The sequence below is a fragment of the Falco biarmicus genome, chromosome 3, assembly GCF_023638135.1.
Source record: "Falco biarmicus isolate bFalBia1 chromosome 3, bFalBia1.pri, whole genome shotgun sequence".
Taxonomy (NCBI): Eukaryota; Metazoa; Chordata; class Aves; order Falconiformes; family Falconidae; genus Falco; species Falco biarmicus.
In genome coordinates, this window is record NC_079290.1 from 75,072,337 (window position 1) to 75,090,791 (window position 18,455).

An 18,455-nucleotide genomic window follows, 5' to 3' on the forward strand; every position below is an offset into this window, starting at 1 on the left:
AAGTACCATGTCAGCCTAAGTGTCAGTACCACAGGTGCATCACGTTAGCTTTTTCAATACAAATAACCATGATCTTATTGTGGCTTTATCAAAAGCTGTGTGCATTTGTCTGATGTCTTAATCTATTCAAATAGGAAGTAATTTTGCTTTAGTTCTCATTAAGTCATTGTTAAAGGGATTTAAGCTGCTCTAAATTATTTTCTTTATTGCACATTTTTTAACACAAAAAGCTTCATAAATAATGAGTGGACAGTCATGCATGGAATCATTGGTAATCTGTGGCAGAGAGTGTGTTTTGCAGCAGAGCTGGCAAGTGAGTATATCTAAACTTGGGGAATTGTGAAGTACATGCCAGTTACAGAAATTGTCCTACAGGGCAGAAAGTGGCCAAGGGAGTATGGTCTCATACATCGTAATAATAAAATATAGTACACAACAGCTAAAAAAGTGGGTTTAGGTGTCATATTTGACAATTTTCCCATCTAAGACCAATAAAAACCACCTTTCTGCTAAAGCAAAAAAAAACCCCAACACTGCACCGTTCACTTGTGGATGTGAGCAGCTTAGTGCGTATATTCACATCTTGGTTTTAGTGTTGTGGTCTGTGGGACTTTTTCTCCCCTTACCTTAGGGGTTTGAACTACTTCAGTCTTCTCATAAAGGTTTCTGTGTATGTATTAATTTTATACTGTATTTTTAGTTTCAGCACATTTCTAAAGTACAAATGTTTTGTTTTGTCCCGTTTCTAGAGCTTATCTTTTAATGAGACAAGTTCCACCCTATTTACTTTTTTTCTTCACGTGATACATAACACCATCCTGCAGATTGGGAGCAGGTAAAAAAGGAGTTAGTTTTTCTGTGCATAGTGTGTTTAGTATTTTTGGTTGTTTGGGTTTTTTTCTGTTAAGCAGAAGCATTCTTTTAGTTGGCTCGGGATTTTTGATAGCTTTTTTAAAGATTTTTATTTCATGTTAATTTGAAATCTATCAGTTAAAGTTCATAAAAGCATGAAGAGTTTGGAAGCAAATTCATATTGAATGGAATTTCTCTTTCCCACCTGGATGATGTTAACTGTGCACAGAATACATTCTTCTATAAATATTTAACTTCCTTAATTTAAAACTGCAGATGTAGTTCAAAAGAAAAAGACTTTAAAATGTTGGGTCCCATAGTGGCGAACAAAAGCAAAGTAACATCCAAGCAATCATGCAAAAGCCTTGTTAGTAGTTTCTGTATAGTGTAAAAATTTAAAAATGTTAAACCTTTTCTGCATAGCCTTGCTATTTGGCAAGTTACAATAGAAGTAAAAGGCAGTAACAATAGGAATTAAAATTATTGGCAGCTCCAGAATTAGGTATCAGATGTTATAGAGGGTAGCAATGCAGATTTTTTTCTTGTGTTGCTAGAGATGGTGATCTGGTATTTACGTTTTACCTGTAGATGGCAAATGTGTACCATGTCTAGAAAGCAAGTACTTGCATGATCTTTATTTGTAAATTCAGAGTGAGGTATTTTAGAAGTAATAGCTTCTTGCTGTTGAAAAAATATCTATATTTTAGAATACTTAATCTCACAGGATTGAGTGAGAGGGAGAAAAGCTTTCAAGGAGGCAAATAGAAGAGTGTTTATAGGTTTTTCTAGCATTAATGCTTACAGTCCCTTTGGCAGGATCATGAGAATGCTGACATAGCATGCTGTTAATAAGGACTTCAGTGTGTTTAATAAAAGTTTAATGGTTTTAATGAAAGTACACCTGACGAAGCCAACTTCACACTTACTTAAATTCAGTCACAGCTTGGCTGAAAAAATACTGTCTTGTGGAATGAATTTGCCATTTTTAAGTAGCTCATTCTCATTTGTTCAAAAAAAAAACCAACCCCAAAGTTTAGTAAATGAGTACACTTTCTGATGGTTGTCAAAAAGTCATCACAGCTAGTTAACATTCACCTGGTATTTTAAGAAAAATGCTGATTGTTGAGTGGGTACCTAGAAAGAATCTTTTAATACCATTTGAGACGTTTACCAGAAGTCCAGAAAAATGTAAAATAACTGCTAGAAAAATTGGCAGATGAATCAAAACAGGCAAGATCACAGCTAGAATGTAGTATGTGGCTCTGGTGTCCAGTTGCATAATTTCATTCTCTTCAGTTTCACTAAGCCATTCATGTAGTAATGGTGAAATAGACATTATAATGTAGTATCTCGCTGTTTCAAAGGACTGTCATGAAAAGAAGTCCCTTGGGTTTTGTGAGGCATACTGTTCTGTTGCCGCCAGCACAGAAAAATCCACAAGGTGGTAGGGAGCACTGTCCTCGGCAGCTTATCTAGATGTGATAGGTTACTGTTACTGTGCATGGTCTTACTGGCTTTATACAAGTAACAAGATAGGGGCAGTACTAATGAACCTCCCCCTGGCCATGTCTGTGTGAATTCTCTGAAGCCATGAGAAACAAATCAAGATTTACTCTTCTGCAAAGTGACAACTGACAACTTCAGGGAACTGTTGAAGGGGGGGGGGGCAGGGAGAGGTTGGGTATCATTACAAGTAATAAGGGTTATCATTTCACAGGATGTAGTGGTTTTCCCTGATTAGAAGTAAGATAGCTTTAAGTCTGAGCAGTTAAATGAGGATATAATTACAATTTACAGTATAGCTGGGATGTATAAAACCAGATCACATGCTTTATTGGGCTAAGCCATCAGAAATTTCCCTAAGATTAAAGTCGTATTTGTGGACGCACATCCCACCCCCGAAGAAAAAAGCCCATCAACCCCAACAGAAAAGAAACAAAACCTCCCAAATACAAAATCTCAAGAAAATATTTTCCTTGGCCAGGTCATGCTGTGCAACTATAAACAAAGAATAAACACCTCAATAATAATTAAGTATTAATTATAGTTTGAAAGTTTTGTCCAGTGCACTATGTTTCTTGTACAAGAATGCTTGTTTTGAAGCTATGCAGGATGGAACATAAAGAATTACAAAGCTTAAATGAAGGGTGGCTCTGCAGCTGAGGGAGGGAGGCAGCATTGAGGTTTGAGAACAGTTACATGTCTTACGTTTAATGACAGTTGTCTACTGGAGTTTGTTACGAATAAGGGAATACGTGTTTTTTTCCAGTGTTTAACTTGGAACATCTCAAACAATATGTAGGCTCTTAGAGGAAAGAACAAACAAATCTAACTAAGGCTAATTAGCAAGAATGTACTTATTATTGAAATGTGTTATCCTTGAAAAAAGTGAATGTTTAATGGCTATTGCAATCTTCTTGTTGCATGTTTTTTTTATTTTTTTATTTTGTTATTCTTTACTAGGTACTACATACAGTGCTGTGGAATTCCACAGGGCTCCATTTTGTCAACCTTACTTTGCAGCTTATGCTATGGAGACATGGAAAACAAATTGCTCTCTGGAATACAGCAGGATGGGTAGGGATGCTTTGTTCAAGTGCTCTGTTATAGTAATGCATAACACATAGTATGTGTGTTAGATATTTTCTCTGAAGTTTGCCTTTGAATTTCAAGTATTTCCAACTCTCCATTAGGAGCGTGGTGCACACAAACATCTCTGCAGCTTCAGTGTTGCTGTGGTTGTTTGTGGGGGAATTTCCCTGTTTGTCATAAGATTAGGGAGAGAAGTGCTGAAAAGAAGCTTTCCCAGGTCTGTGGGTAGGAGACTTGTCCTTACAAAGAGCACAGTATTTAGGGATGCTGTAAGGAGTCTAACAAGCTCTTCTTGTACATCTAAGAAGTTTATCGTTCTCCCACACTCATTCCCACCATATCTGTGGTCTTTTGTCCTCAGACAAAATTGGATATTTGTTAGAGGCTTTCTGATACTCCAGGCTTCTGCCTCAGGGCTTTCCAATCCACCATCTCTAAATCTTAACATTTTATCAAGGTCACAGCTTTATTGCAGATTTTTTGCAAGATTCTTCTTTGAAGCCCTGTGTGGTTCTTGGTACATGTTCCAAGTCTTTGTGCCCTGTTCATGTCTGCTGCTTAGGAGCTTGACAGAAAGCTAGCCTGATAAAAGCTCTACCTCTTTATTATGTGTAAAAATTTGGGGGTCCCTTTTACCTCCATATGAACTGATGCCCAGCTGAATCTCAGATTAAGGTCTTTAGACATGAGCTGGACCCTGAAGCTTGTCTGTGTTCACACATCTCCTGCCATTGCTGTGAATCCTGTCCTGAGAAAGAAAATAAGAAACTAAGAAGTGTGTAGGAGTACTCCAGATAAGTGCATCTGTCGGGTATCTCTTCTTGAGAGGCTCACTGGGTAATGGAAAGTCTCAGATATCTAATCATTTCCCTGCACAAGTAGTAGAGTTCTTCTCATAGGCTTTAGGATGCTCTGATGGTATGAGTCTAAAAAAGTCTAGCTGTCTTTTGCACTGAAATTATGAAGCTGATGCAGAAGAGTGTACTCTTTAACATGGCAGCTGGTTTTATGCAGAGCAGATTTTAGAATGTTACTCAAGTGTCTGTTGAATTATTTTTATAGTTTCGTTTGACCTTTAAGTCAAAAAAACAACCTGGCTATTGACTTGGCTAGGTAAGTTGCAGCTGATCCGATCACAGTGATGGCAATTCTCCTGAAGAGGGGACTAGACAAGATCATCTCCAGAGGTTGTTCTCTATGATCTATTAGGCAGGATTTATCAGAAAAATACGGGCATGCTTGGGGCCTGAATTCTGTTGAAAAAGTAAATTCCAACCTTTACAGTGGTAGGTGGTAGTCTGTTTTACCTTCAAGTTATAGCCTCACAAACAAGTCATTACATGGTTAAACAAAGATACAGAGTTAGAGCACATCAAGAATCTGGTATCTGCTTGTGTACCTGGTGTTAAACCTCATTTCCTTGCTTGTGGATTAAGACACTGCAAACTCTCCCTTGGAAAAGTGCAAAACCTTGTATCTAAGAAACTACTGTGGAGGAGTCTGTGTGCTGTGAATTCCTGTCATGTTTCGTGTAGCCAGCCTCTTTGCTTGCTTTTTTTTTTTTTTTTTAAATCTATTTTTAGGAAAGAAGCAGAACTGAGAATTCTTCATGAGTCTTGGTTTGGAGATGATATTGGCCTCTACCTTTGTGTGAATTAAAATGGGCATGTTGGTGCTTTGAAGAATATGACAAACGTTTGAAAGGATTACATATCAAGAAATCTAATGTCAGTTTCTTCTTGATTACAGAGTCCTAATACGTCTCATTGATGACTTTTTGCTGCTTACACCACATCTAACGCAGGCAAGAACTTTTCTAAGGTATGCTATTAAAGACATTGTCTTTAAAGTAATAAGCATTAACAACTTTTAGGTCGTTCTTTTTCATCTTTATACATGCTTGTACAGATAAGTGTATTTGTTTTATGGCTTAATAATCAAGGGCTGTTTTGGAGTCCTTGCTGGTAGCCTGTGCTCGGGAAGAATCCTGATGGCTATGTTCCTGATGGCCAACTAATGATCTGTTGCAGCTCAGATGGTGGGGGATTCCTGCTGAAGTTTAAATTAGGGACCTAGCTACTGACCTTGATGGAGCTTCTAGCAGCGTAAGTAGTGCAGACTAACCAAAGCAGCTGACAGTTGTCTTTTAAGACCATTTCCCCTCAAATTCTTAAAGAGGTCTTAGTAACATTCTTAAAGTGCTTTTATTGGGCAGGCATCTATTCCTGGGGAAAGAATGTAACTTTTCTCTGATCCGTTATTGCTAAGAATTTTCTGGTCATTAATAATCTGGGGTAAGTATTTGAAGATACTGATAGCATGGCAGCAAGCAGCTCTCACAGTTGTTTTAAAACAGTAATTCTTTATAATGCTTCAAAACTACCGGGTTTTTTTCTTTAAATTGGTCCCCAAAGGAGGTTTCTGGTTACAATGGACGTGAATGGATATGGTCAGTATCCAAGAAGAGTTCTGCTGATGCCAAAGCTAGTTTTAAGGACCCAAAGGAGTGATCCTAAAGAAAAGCTGAGCATCTGAAATGCATTCAGTTGCGTCATGCTTTTCAGTAGTCGGAAAGATACAGCTCTGTTATTAGCTGATTTCCCCATCACCTTTCAGGCTAAGCACAGCTGGAAGTATAAATTGTACTAAATGGTGAGTAGTGTGTGTTGAAGACTTCATTTGTCCTCATTTCCGTATTTGAACAGAAAGAAATTTGTAGGGATGTATAGATTTACAGTTCTGGAAATAAGTCCAACTAAGAGGCTGGAGATGCCTCAAGCTGTTAATTTCTGTAACATTTCCTAAGCGTAATGTCACTTCCAGTAGCATTGTGGCTGCTGTCCTACTTGCCCTTTGAAGTTACCTGCATCTTTGTTCTGTATCAACTTCTGCATCAGCTGTATTGATTTTCTCTAGACAAGTAGCCTCTTCCGTGCAAGTTTTCCAGAACTGCTTAGAGGTCCTGTGAACTCTTCATCACAGATGGAGTAGTAACAGTTTTTCCTAATGTAGTATTAGAACTGGGGGATTCAAGAAATTAATTTTAAGGAGACAGTGTTTTGACTATTACTCCCCAAGAAGAAGAAGAAGAGGAGCCTACCTCTTCCTCTCACTCCTTAAAAGGATGAAGCCTGCACATGAATACATTGCCAAGTAAGACAAACTGCTGCTTGTCCATGAGCCGACACTGCCGATCCAATGTGTAGTAGGTAAACAGCAGGCATTCTGGCACAGGAAACATCCTTAGGGAAAACTTTGTGGAGAAAGTTCGTAACTTTCCATCAGATAAATGAGGTTCCTGTTACATGGATTCTCCTTGGGTTTGTTAACTTTCAAAGCAAATAATTCTTCATCTGCCTTTTCCCAGTGATTTTGATCTTAGTGATTTCTGTGGGTGTGGTTTATATAGCTTGTCTCAAATGTTCCATGCCTTAAGTTCTTAATTTGCATTAAACTGTAAAAGTTTTTCTCCATTATCCTCATATCCTTAAGCTTATTTATTTATGTATTTATTTACCTCTAATGTGTTCAGCTTTTGGTTATTTCTAGCTGTGTTCCTTAACTGAAAGACTTGGCTATGGTTCCCTTTATTCTTTGATTTCTGGCCTTTTATGCAAGATCTCATGTGTTTTGCAGCATGTAGGTTTTTGTTTGCTTTTGCAGGGGAGGTTAGACTAACTGTTTATATCTGTTTTAGGACTCTAGCAGCAGGTATTCCTGAATATGGCTTTTTAATAAACCACAAAAAGACAGTCGTGAATTTTCCTGCTGATGATATCCCAGAATGTTCCAAATTAAAACAGCTGCCAGGTTGTCGTTTGATCCCATGGTGTGGATTATTAATAGATACGCAGACACTTGAGGTTTACTGCGATTACTCCAGGTAAATAGATCTGAATAGTCCAGTGTCAGCTTTATAGTATATTGTATATGGTGTGAGAAGAACATGAATGTCTTGTGAATGGTGTAGTTTAATTAACTGCAAAATAGATTTTACAATTCTGTTTCTTATACAGTAGTCTAAACATTTTATTCTGCTGTGCAGCCTGCTATTTTCTTCAACCCCTCCTAGTGGAATGTAGGTACCATTTACACCATCAAATGTTGCACAGGTCACTAATGATCAGAAGTCATATACCATGTGGTGACTACATGGTTCTGAGAAAGCTTGTGCAATAACCTCAGTTCAGCTTCTTTCACCATTATGCACTGCATTTACTTGAAGTCTACATGTAGCTAACTACATTTATTGTCCTGAAATCGTTTTTTTCTGTACCTTCCTAAAAGAAGCAGTAAGGATGATGTGAACTTCAGATTGGAATTAATTTTTGCATCATCTAGGGGGACTAGTAATACTTTCAACATCAGTGGTGTTCCCTCCGGTACACTTCAGATGGTAGTGCAGGGGACAAGTAATTTCTCTTTAAACTAGCAGCCTTGACTATATACACAAAGCAGTCTGAAGTGGCGTAGAACTCGGGACAGGACATTGTATCTTACTGAGAAGCTCTGTAGACCCTTTACATAGACTGCTAGAGATGGCATTAGACATTTACTAAAGATTAACAAGAAAGAACTGTTTAAACTGAAGGGTAATACTGCTGTATTATCGACCCCATGCAAGTGGGAAATCAGGAGGAAGTTTTCCATCACCAGAGTGGTGAAGTTCTTTAGTAGTCTTCCACAACAGAAAAGCTTGGTCACTGTAGGAAAGGAATTTGTATGACATGATTTTCTGTAACAACAGAGAACTAAAACCAACAGCAAAAGAGGTTCATTCACTAGTTGTGTTTCTAAAAGAGACAGTTTATGTTGATGAGGGTATTGGTGCTACTGGTCTGGGAGACACCAGTCAGAATCCTGAGGGCATTTAAGTAACTGCAGTGCCAGGGTAAACTGAGATGGCTTCCAGCCTAAGCTCCTGCATTGCCTGGATCACAGAGTGTAACCTGGCTGTCACAGAAGTCATTAATAATGGTCTGGCTAGACCATGTGTTTTAGAAATAAGTCTAGTTTGTGCTTAAAGTTACTGGTTTGGGTTTTTTTAGCAGGGTGAATTATTCAGCCCTCAGGTACTGAGGTAATTCCTTAGCTAATAGTCTTAATGCCACAATGTCTGGTCTCTTTCTAAATTTAATTTAGTTAATAGTTGTCTTTTAGCTACTGGCTCATTGGTCAGCAGGCAAGCTCTGTAACATGAGAAGTTAAATGAGGCTTACTTTACAGAATTGAATTTAGTCTGTTAACTCACGGAATTTAATTTTTTCTTTTTTTTTTTTTTTTCCTAGTTATACCTATACTTCTATCAGATCAAGTCTTTCCTTCAATTCAAGTAGAACAGCTGGGACAAGCATGAAATACAAATTGATTAGAGTCCTCAAACTGAAATGCCATTATTTATTTCTTGATTTACAGGTGGGAATATAGAAATGGATGTTTGGGAATATTGTGATTAATGATACAGAGCTTTAAAACTGCTTTGAGTTCTAACATACAGAATTGGTTTTGAGAGGTAATGTACATAATCTGGAAGTGTTGACATCAGCTAAAATATGGGGTCTCAGCACCTTCCAGAACTGAGCCTTCACAATATTGTTAACTTAGGTACGTAAAGGAAATCTTCAAAGTTTAGCGTAAAATGTGTTTTTCTCTAGATCTCTAAATCATCTTATGCTGTTGAACTTGAACAAATCCTATCGTGACACTAAAATATTCCTATAGCTCTGTTTCTGTTCTGTTCTAGATCAACAGCCTTAGAACAGTTGTCATTAACATCTACAAGATATTTTTACTTCAGGCTTACAGGTAGGTCACTGTCTTCTGAAGTAACTCTGATTATTTCATTCCTCTTTCTTGACACGTGGAGGAGCTACGGGCTAGGAGAAAGTGTGCCATATAAATGTGCAGTGGTAAATGTCAGTAATAAGTCATGTTACTGTTTTAACACTGTTCTTACATAATATTAGATTCAGGATACAGGATTATATTGTGTGTGTTTAAGTGACATTTCACTAAATGGATTTTCAGTGTCTCTTGATATTGACAGCTGACCTCAAGAAAAGCAGTCTGTTTTACTTCAGGAGGATGATGAGAAGCCCGATCACTCATTAACCAGTTTATATTTAGAACTTTGTATCTATTTAAAATCATATAGAACTTTGACTGGTATAACTTCACGTAAAGTGAGGTTTCATTCTACTAAGTTAATTGCAGTTTCTTAGCTGCTGCTGCTGTCTTAATTGCTCCTTAGTTTTATCTTGGGGTTTGTGAGCTGTTTTTGACTAGCAGAGGAAGTGAATGTTTTAACAAGGATAAGGGAAAGGAATCAAGACTGATAAACAATTTGGGAGAAAATACTAATCTCTGTCCATTGAAGACTGAATGATTTGCAGCACCAAGTAACTGTTTACTGTTTTAACGCAAAAAGGTGTAAGAGGTGCTTCCCTCTTTACAGAATCAGATGTTGCTCTCTTGTTTAGCTCATACTTGCTAGGAAGTGATATTTTAGTTTTGTTCTTAAATTCAGCTTGGTCCACATTCACCCTGTATCGTTCTTTTGTCAAAGAAGTGGTAAAGCACTGATGTATCAAACTCTTAAACTTTGTGTTGTGAATTACTTATGGTTTTTCTCTGTTGGACATGATTACATAGTTACTTTTGATTGCTTTTATGGTAGCACTCTAACAAAGGCCTTTATGTTAGAGTACCTTTTAAAAACTGACCACCATGCTAACAGCATGTGAGATTGATTCAGCCAGAGCTGTGTGATGCAATATGGTAATTATGTTTATCCTTTAAATATTTTAAAATTTTAGAATTTCTTTATATGATTAAATTTATGCTGAGTTAATTTAATAAGCAAGTATATACAATGTTGGGTAATGGAAAACGAGCACTGTAATTGTTGACTGTATTCAACGTAAGCAGGATTATAATGCCAGAGGCTAAGGAGAAAAAAAAAGCCATCAGTTTTAAAATATGTCCAAACAAAGGTGTAAGGCAGTATACATACAATACAAGCGATTTCCATAGACTTGCTTCCAAATAGACAAAAGAGTGGGCATCCTGATCTGTAGAACACTATGTCATTTGGAGGTCTGTTTTCCTGAAGTCCTGAACAGAATTTGTTGTGGAGTTTTGTTTTGTTTTTTCTTCCTTTCACACTCAATGTGGGTGTTCCCTGGTTGCATGGCTGTGATATGGAATAGGTGAGAACGTGTTAACTTTCCCTACACATAAGACGGTCATTGTCCTCAGAAGAGAATTCTGTTATGAAGGCAGATGGCTTCATGATCTTCTTTAAGCACAAAATTTAGAAACAAATCATATGTGTTCACAGGAGAGGTGTCATATGCTAACAGTGTTGTTATAGTTAAAGACTGCTGGGTGCTTTTAAATGTTGTATAATGCCTAAGGTATGTAATCATAGTTTCACTTGAAATTGCAAATCACTTGTGATTCAATAGGCTGTTTTTTTGATCAGGTTCCACGCCTGTGTTCTCCAGCTTCCATTCAACCAGCAAGTTAAAAATAATCCTCATTTCTTCCTAAGGATTATCTCTGAGACTGCATCATGCTGCTATGCTATCCTGCAAGCAAAAAACCGAGGTATAATGGCAATGAAGTAGCCTGTTTGGGTTTTGGTTTCTTTTTTCTAGACAAACAAAGACTGAATGTGCAGTCAGATCAGGTAACTTTGAGATAAAGAATAAAAAATATGGAATGCATGATGGGAATCACTGCTTTTTTTTGTTCTTAAACTCAGTTTTCTGAAGATACTAAAATGTTTCAGTTTTGTTCTCTGCTGATATAGAAGACTTCATTGACTACACGAGTTTTTAATAAAAGCTGTTGGAGTAATTTTATAGAAAGATAGGATAGGTCAGACACTTCTTAATGCTCATCATTTTCAGTGACATTATTTTCCTGTTCTGTCTCTAGGTGTTACTTTAGGTAACAAACGTGCATCTGGTGCGTTCCCTTCTGAGGCAGCAGAATGGCTCTGCTACCATGCCTTCACTGTCAAACTGGGAAACCACAAAGTTATCTACAAATGCCTGCTTAAGCCCCTACAAACCTGTAAGTATACTGTTATTTTTACAGTTTGAAATATGGCTAATGGTAATAAAATTTGGAATCTAACGGCTTTTTAAGGTTTTCTTATCGTAAAATGTTGTTCTAAAATGTACATTAATGAACTTTCTGATTTTAATCAAATTTGCTAAGCATAATAGGCAAATTGAAATGGTACATTTTTCAGCACTGCAGGTTCTAGAGCCTTGTTCTTATGGGACAGTTGTTGATACTTGGCACTCAGTAAGTTTGTGCAGTTCAGCTTAATTAAGATTGGGTCAATCATATAAGCATTCTCAGCAGGTTTAACTGAATGAAATATGAATGCTTAGATTTCTATTTTTAAAAATGTACTTAACTGGCAACTAAGTAAGTGCATCCCACAATAAGAACTCTTACCAAAAAAGTGTCACTGGGATTGCTTTGAAACAGAAGCACTTGCTGCGCTGAGTGTGCTGTATTGGAGTAGAGTTGAGTGGTGTCAACAAATCTCTGACTCTCCTACTCGGTGGAAGAAGCTGTCTGTGTACCTGGCCTCTGGGGAGCTCTCTCTTTGATCAGTTGTGCGGTCTGTCCCCAGGCCAGCCACAGAAATAATAGAAGTTTCAGTTCTGAGTTATTAAAAGTGAGCAGCAGTAGGTTTTTCTGAAACAATCAATCCTGTTGAATTCAACTGCAGTCCAGGGCAGACTCACAACAGTGACTGTAATTTGCACTCCAAGTGAGTCATCACTTGGGCAGTTTTATTATATGGTACAGAGAAATTCTTTGGTCTGGTTCCAGAATGATCCCTATTTGATTTGAAATGCATCCCAAGCTTCCCTCGACACTGCTGAAGCCCACTGTCCCATACGGAGAGCAGTTCTGCTTTTGGAAGTAAGCATTTCTTTCATGTGTCAAAGGCTTGCAGCAGCACCGAGTGCAAACAAGTCTGGTTTTTGGTGGTACAGTGTGGATGTATCAAAGATGACACAGACATTTACAACAAACAGACTGATGGCTGGGATTGCACCAGGCATGTTCCTGACAGCTATGGACTTTCTGTATGGAGCAGAACTCCAGCAGCCTCTCCCAGAGAAGCTCCTTCTCTGAGTTACTCATTGACACCAAAACCAGAGGCACCATGCTTGATCACTGCTGCTGAGAAGCCAGTTCTGTTCAGCCCTTCTAGAAGTACCAGGGGAAGCAGACCTGCCTCCAGGAAAGGAAGAGGTGACTGCTTGCTTCACTTGGAGAGGACAAAAACTGAGGAACTGAGCAGAGAATGCAGCAGTCACACCCAGCAGAACAGCAGCTTCTCTGGGAGCTGTGTCACTTCTCTAAGATCCATATAGAGCACATCTGAGTTTTCATCTCTAATGCTGAAGGTTTTGCTCTTGGGATCTTTGACTGGCGGACCATAATCCAAGCCAAAGGCCACCCATCTTTCTCTGTGCATGCTTTGCTGTTGAATCTGTTCAGGGTAGAGGTGCAGCCCCGGGCAGCTTTATCGTTAACCAGTACCTCGTCTTCCATGGGTGTGTGCATCTGCTGTAGAAGTAGTCTCTGTTGTCCAGAAAATCATGCCACCACAGGTACCAGGGAGAATGGGCTGGGAAGCAGAATTTTCCTTGTTTGAGTAATGGTTGTTGTTAGGTTCCTTCTGCTGTACCTGTACAGCACCTTGCCTCACCACAATACTGACTCGAAACTTACACGTGTCCAGGCCTAACTCTGTACGCAGAGTTTCTAACCCAGAAGGAAAAGCTGACCATCTTATTAGTTGGCTTCTCTGGCAGTGAGAATTGCCCTTGCAGAAATGGAATAACCTTGCTTTCTAAATTTCTGGGGAGAACTATTGATGTTGTACTTGCTAAGTATTGTGGGGGTGGAGCAGGAAAAGACCAAAAGCAAGTAGAAAATTAGTAGCAACATGCTCTTCAAAAGAGTTATTTCCAGCTATTCTTTCATAAATCTTACTTTCTCTGAGGCAGAATCCATAAAGCCAAGACAACTCTCTTTATCTACAAGGCCCAGTTTCTTTTGGAAATACCTGAGATATCAAGTACACTGCTGAAAGATCAAGGGTTCAGAGGTCTTTGTTTAATGGCTGTTTAAACAATTAGCAGGCTGTGACTTGTTTTTATTGCAAAACTTTTAAGATGGAAGCTTTTTCTGTGATGGCCCAATCTCTGAGAGATCTCAATTTGCTTATAGCCCCTGGAAATCATACCCGTACTTCCACTAGCCCTGTTCTGTCGGTGCTGCAAGGGTTCATACAATACTTGGTGAAGCACTTCTGTAGTTGCTATTCTTACAAAAAGCACCCAAAACATCGACTAGGTAGTTTGGCAGGAAGCTAGCTGTTTGGCATCAACTTGTCATGCAACTTTCTTACCAGTGACTGTTATTTTGAGAGCTGCTTTGACTGCAGGTATATTTTTTTCACACCTGCCTTTCTCCTTCCTTGAAGATTTGGTTGAGGTTTTAAAAATCATTTCAAACTGTTTTTGAAAAGGAACTGAGAAGGCACTAGGTGCTCCACCTAGGGGCTGAGCAGAAGGAACGTGAGGCATCAGTGTACTGGTACTGGTACTGTAAAGATGTACAAAGACATCTTGTGATCGGTAGTGATGAGTCATGTGCACACCATTGGTGTGGACATGCATCATTATCTCCATGTCTCCAAGATCTCTGATCATAGATAAAGACTTTTCAGTCACCTGACTGCATGTGGTGTTTATATATGTATTTTCTTCCAAATTTAATAAGATACTAAGTTTCCCAGTCCTGCAGGAACACAATCCATGTAAAGAGACATCGATAGGTAGTTTTCTGTTCAGTCTTACAAGTTAGTTTTGTTTGGCCTGCATCAGACTTATTCCTGGGTAATGTTGTTGTAATCAGAACATCACACTGTAAGAGAAGGTTAGTACAGAGCTGAGTATTATGTAGAGATACTGGAGTTAATTTTAAACACTGTTTTAAATTTTGTCTTACTTCTGGAAATCAGGTAGCATGTGTGGATGTCAGAATAGCTGTGAGAGGGAAGTCACTGATTCTCGGGTGTGTTCCTGTAAAGTTGCTTCAGGATCTCTATATGGCACAGCAATCTGTAGCACAGAGATAACCAAGGCTGGTCATAGCGCCTGTGTTGACTTAACAGCTATACTTCTTGTTGTCATTTCAGAGTTTGTATCAGCTATATAAAACCCATTACCCCTGTTGATCATGTTGTTGACAGGTATTAATATAAACTTAATTCTTTTTCTTGTGTCCCTGCATGTGCCCTTCCATTACTCCCTGTGGGAATCAATACCAAGCTCACAGGTTTTGGGGAGGAAGTTCTTCCCACTATTCCAAAACCTGTTAAATATGAACATCAGGGGCTTGTCAGTATGAGCAGTCATCATTCTTCAGTTAAGTATTTAAAACATAGTTACTGTTTAACATCCTTCCTATTATGACCAGTGGGGAAAGGAGCAAGAGTTTTTCCTTATCATGATAAGATATAAATACATCATCTATCTTATTTCCAAATACAGAACAAATGTTTATTGAGCACTTCTGCCCTTTCTGCACCATGCACAATTTTGCCAACTCTGTTTAGGTAATGGACTCAAACTGTTGCTAGGATTTTACATGTTCTTCCTAGTCTTGAAAAAGTTCTTTTTATTGTCTAGAATTCTAGAGTAGAGAATTCTACTGTTGAGAGTAGACTCAGTGATCTTCTGTCTTTAAAAAATTTTGTATCCTTTTATAAAAAATTGCATTCTTAAGAGCCTTGTTTAGTCTCCAAAATATTCCACTATAAGGGTGGCTTTCGAGTTAGCCTCTCTTTTCTTACAAGGAAACAACAGAGAGAATTGCTATTGCCAGTCTTACAGCAAAAGGTGCATTTTCCACATTATTTTGTTTAAATCTTTTTTTGTGTATGTCAGTTCCAAGTATAGGCTACTTTGATGACACATCTCAAAGCAGAGGGGCAAAGGAACAGTTTGTGCATACCTTCCTGCTGTAGGTAAACAGCAGCAGCCAGATAAGGACCTGTCCCTTGTGTCCATTGCTCAAAATAGGGTCTTTCAAAGTAACTGTAGTTTGACAGAAGGCCTTTTTTTTTTTTTGGTGGATACAGTTATTCAATAAATGGTCTTTAACACTTTTCAATAAAATTTCAAAATTCTTAAGTTCAAACAAAGGAAGTGTAACAAGGACATAGTAGGAGGACTTTGCTCTGGTTTTTCTTAGTTTGTTAGTGTTTTCGTGTATGATTTTTAACCTTTTTATTAGCCTGATTTAAGGGCAGAAGAATAGTAGTATATTTTATCATAGCTTTTTATATCCCCACATTCCAGGTGTTCCAACTTTTTAATTGGATTCAGCTAGTATTGATTTCATTACTTTATTAGCATTTTCCCTAAAACAAAATTGTTAGTTACTTGCAGTAGTAATGATTTTTTTCTGATATTTTGGTAGGTAAGATGCAGCTATGCAGGAAGATCCCAAAGGATACTATGGCACTACTGAAGACAGCAACAGAACCATCTGTTACTCAAGATTTCAAAACTATCATGGATTAACTGGTTGAAGTTTATTTCATAATTCTTCCAGGTTTGAAAATAAATGCTATGTTTTTAGATGACTTTTCTCTGTAGTTTATTTTGGTAAAGTGGACCAAAAGCAACTTCACTCAGAAGTTTTTCATGTTTGTTTCTCAGGTACCACACAAGGACTTAAGAAGAGCATACAGTTTTGTTAATGCCTTCTTGTTTGTGTTTATCTTTAAATTCACAGGCTATTCAAAGTAATTTACTTGATTTTGTTCAGTAATTCCCATCTTCTTGAAGAAGGCGTCATTAAACTATGTTCTGTACGAACAGATCTACTTTCTTGTTTCAGTGTGTTTCTGAAGAGCTGTTCTTTGCTTCTCTGTGTTGCAGACTATAATAAATTTTCTGGTTAATTTTAATAACATTTCCTTGTCTCCAGTATCTTTATTTTATAGTAATCTTTAACATCCTCCCCAGCTGTGTTATGTCCTGAAAGACAGTTTGCACAAGGCAAGTGCATTTCATGGCACTACCTAGCAAGATGTACAGGTTAGAAATTTTATGCAACAAATACAACAAATATGCCAAAATTTCAGTGTCAGAGCTGGTTGTATTTAATGTATGGTTTATGTATTTTGAGTACTTGGTGATATTTTTAATACAGTGATGTACAGAAAGATGGTGGTGCCTACACAACAAAAGTTCTTGATTAGATAATACACCAAGTGGATGCCTTTTCTGTTAGCATTTCTTGTTCTTTATTTAGGTTTTATCTTTGGCTCTAATGTTACTGAAGTAGTGTCTAGCCCTGGTGTGATGCATTGTGCACAGCTGAATTTTGCCCTGTGGCTGCTTTGATAAACCTGCCCATATGTGTTTTTTTCCCTCTTCCAAGCTTGTGTGTTTAATTTGCATTGCTTTAAGGTAGAGATATTTTTCTATCTCTGTTATAGGCTGAATAGCAGCTACTGGGAGGTCTTATCAAAGCAGATGGAGGATATCTTGCTGGAGTGGAACACAGTGTAGGCAGTGTTACTCAGTAGGTGTTTTCAAAGGATTGACAGACAACCACCACACGGGGGTTGATAACACAGCTCCTAGAAGCTGATTTGCAGTATTGCAGTCTGTCCCTTAACATCATAACTCAGTTCAAACTGTCAAAACATAGTCAGTCAGTCATACAAGTTGGGGTTTTTTCTTTCTGTGAAGTGGCACCGTTAGATAAAAATAAGATAAACAGTGCCATAGAACAATGGCTCCTACTAGATTAGAGAGCAGGTGAAAAACAGCCCAGTTGCTCCCCAGCCAGCCGCTCAAACATTTAAAACCCTCCGTCCCCACAATGTTCTGCAGTGGTACTGGTGTGAGGGAACACTATCATGGGCAGTGTTGCGTAAGAGAGGCCTGGTGGTTCAGGAAGCTTTATTTTGTTGGATCATGTGGCAGGAAGAGCCAGCAAGGTGCTCCAACGAGCATCCCTTGGCAGGGATGAGACGCGCACTTGGAGAACTTGTTGCACTTTGGCCGAAGCTGTTCCTCCTACCTGTGGCCATTCATCCTTCACCTGGACTTCCTTCAGCTGTGCATTCCTTGCTTCCTGCTTCACTTCCCCTCCCTGTTGTAGAAGTTGTGGGTGATACACATTTTGACTCTTTACCACTTACTGTGTGGGCCTTGTGCATTTTGCGTGTCATGCTGAAGGCGGCTGTGCTGGGGCGTAGCAGTAGGGATGAAAGCCTGCTTAATTTGTCCTGGTCCTTGTGTTCTGCATGAACCTTCAGAGAAGGTTGAGGCAAAGGAGCCCGCTTATTTCCTGGAAGCCAACGAGCATGCCTATTTTGAAAAAATGGTCTGGAATAGGGGTTGGGCAGCCTGAAAGGGTACATCATGAGCCAGGATCCTACAACACAAATCCATACAGTGAGGATGGCCCCCTGGGAAGAGCAGAGAGCCTTTCTGCAGTGAACAGATGTCCCAAGGCAAGCTTGCAGGGTGTTCAGAGAGTGTCCTGGATAAATGAGGTAGGTAACTGGAGCAAGAGCAGTGCTGAACTGGTCGGTGTTTCAGAAAGCATCGCAGATAGGTGGGCTTGGGAGGACTAGAAGAAAACCTCTCTGCTACCATCCAAGAGCAAGGTAGTTACAGGTAGATTTGCTTCTGAGCCCTTGAACTTTGATTTTTCCCATGTAAGCCAAAACATGCTTTATTTCATAAGTTTTAATGTTAAAGACGGAAGTTTTTAATGTCATTCAGTGTGCTCCCTTCTAGAGAAGGATGTGGCTTTTTCCACTTTAAGGCTCAGTTAAGGTCCTGTTTCCAGCATCAGTTGCTTCTTTATGTGGATTCCACAGGATGCTGCAACATGGAGAATGAAAGAAATGTAAACTTCACCAGTGGCTTAATTAGCCC

The 18,455-nt window shown here is 38.7% G+C and overlaps 1 protein-coding gene across 2 annotated transcripts in view; it reads left to right on the top strand.

The window, feature by feature from the left end:
* Positions 1-16,470, top strand: part of TERT (telomerase reverse transcriptase) — a 33,849-nt gene extending 17,379 nt beyond the window's left edge. For both annotated transcript variants that reach the window (XM_056332492.1, XM_056332493.1), the window contains exons 8-16: positions 750-835; positions 3,316-3,429; positions 5,194-5,265; positions 7,142-7,327; positions 8,733-8,859; positions 9,188-9,249; positions 10,928-11,052; positions 11,386-11,523; positions 15,973-16,470. In XM_056332492.1, the coding sequence (XP_056188467.1) occupies positions 750-835; positions 3,316-3,429; positions 5,194-5,265; positions 7,142-7,327; positions 8,733-8,859; positions 9,188-9,249; positions 10,928-11,052; positions 11,386-11,523; positions 15,973-16,076 (1,014 nt within the window). In that variant the 3' untranslated portion in view covers positions 16,077-16,470. The remainder of the gene's footprint in view (positions 1-749; positions 836-3,315; positions 3,430-5,193; positions 5,266-7,141; positions 7,328-8,732; positions 8,860-9,187; positions 9,250-10,927; positions 11,053-11,385; positions 11,524-15,972) is intronic.
* The last annotated feature ends 1,985 nt before the right edge of the window (positions 16,471-18,455 follow it).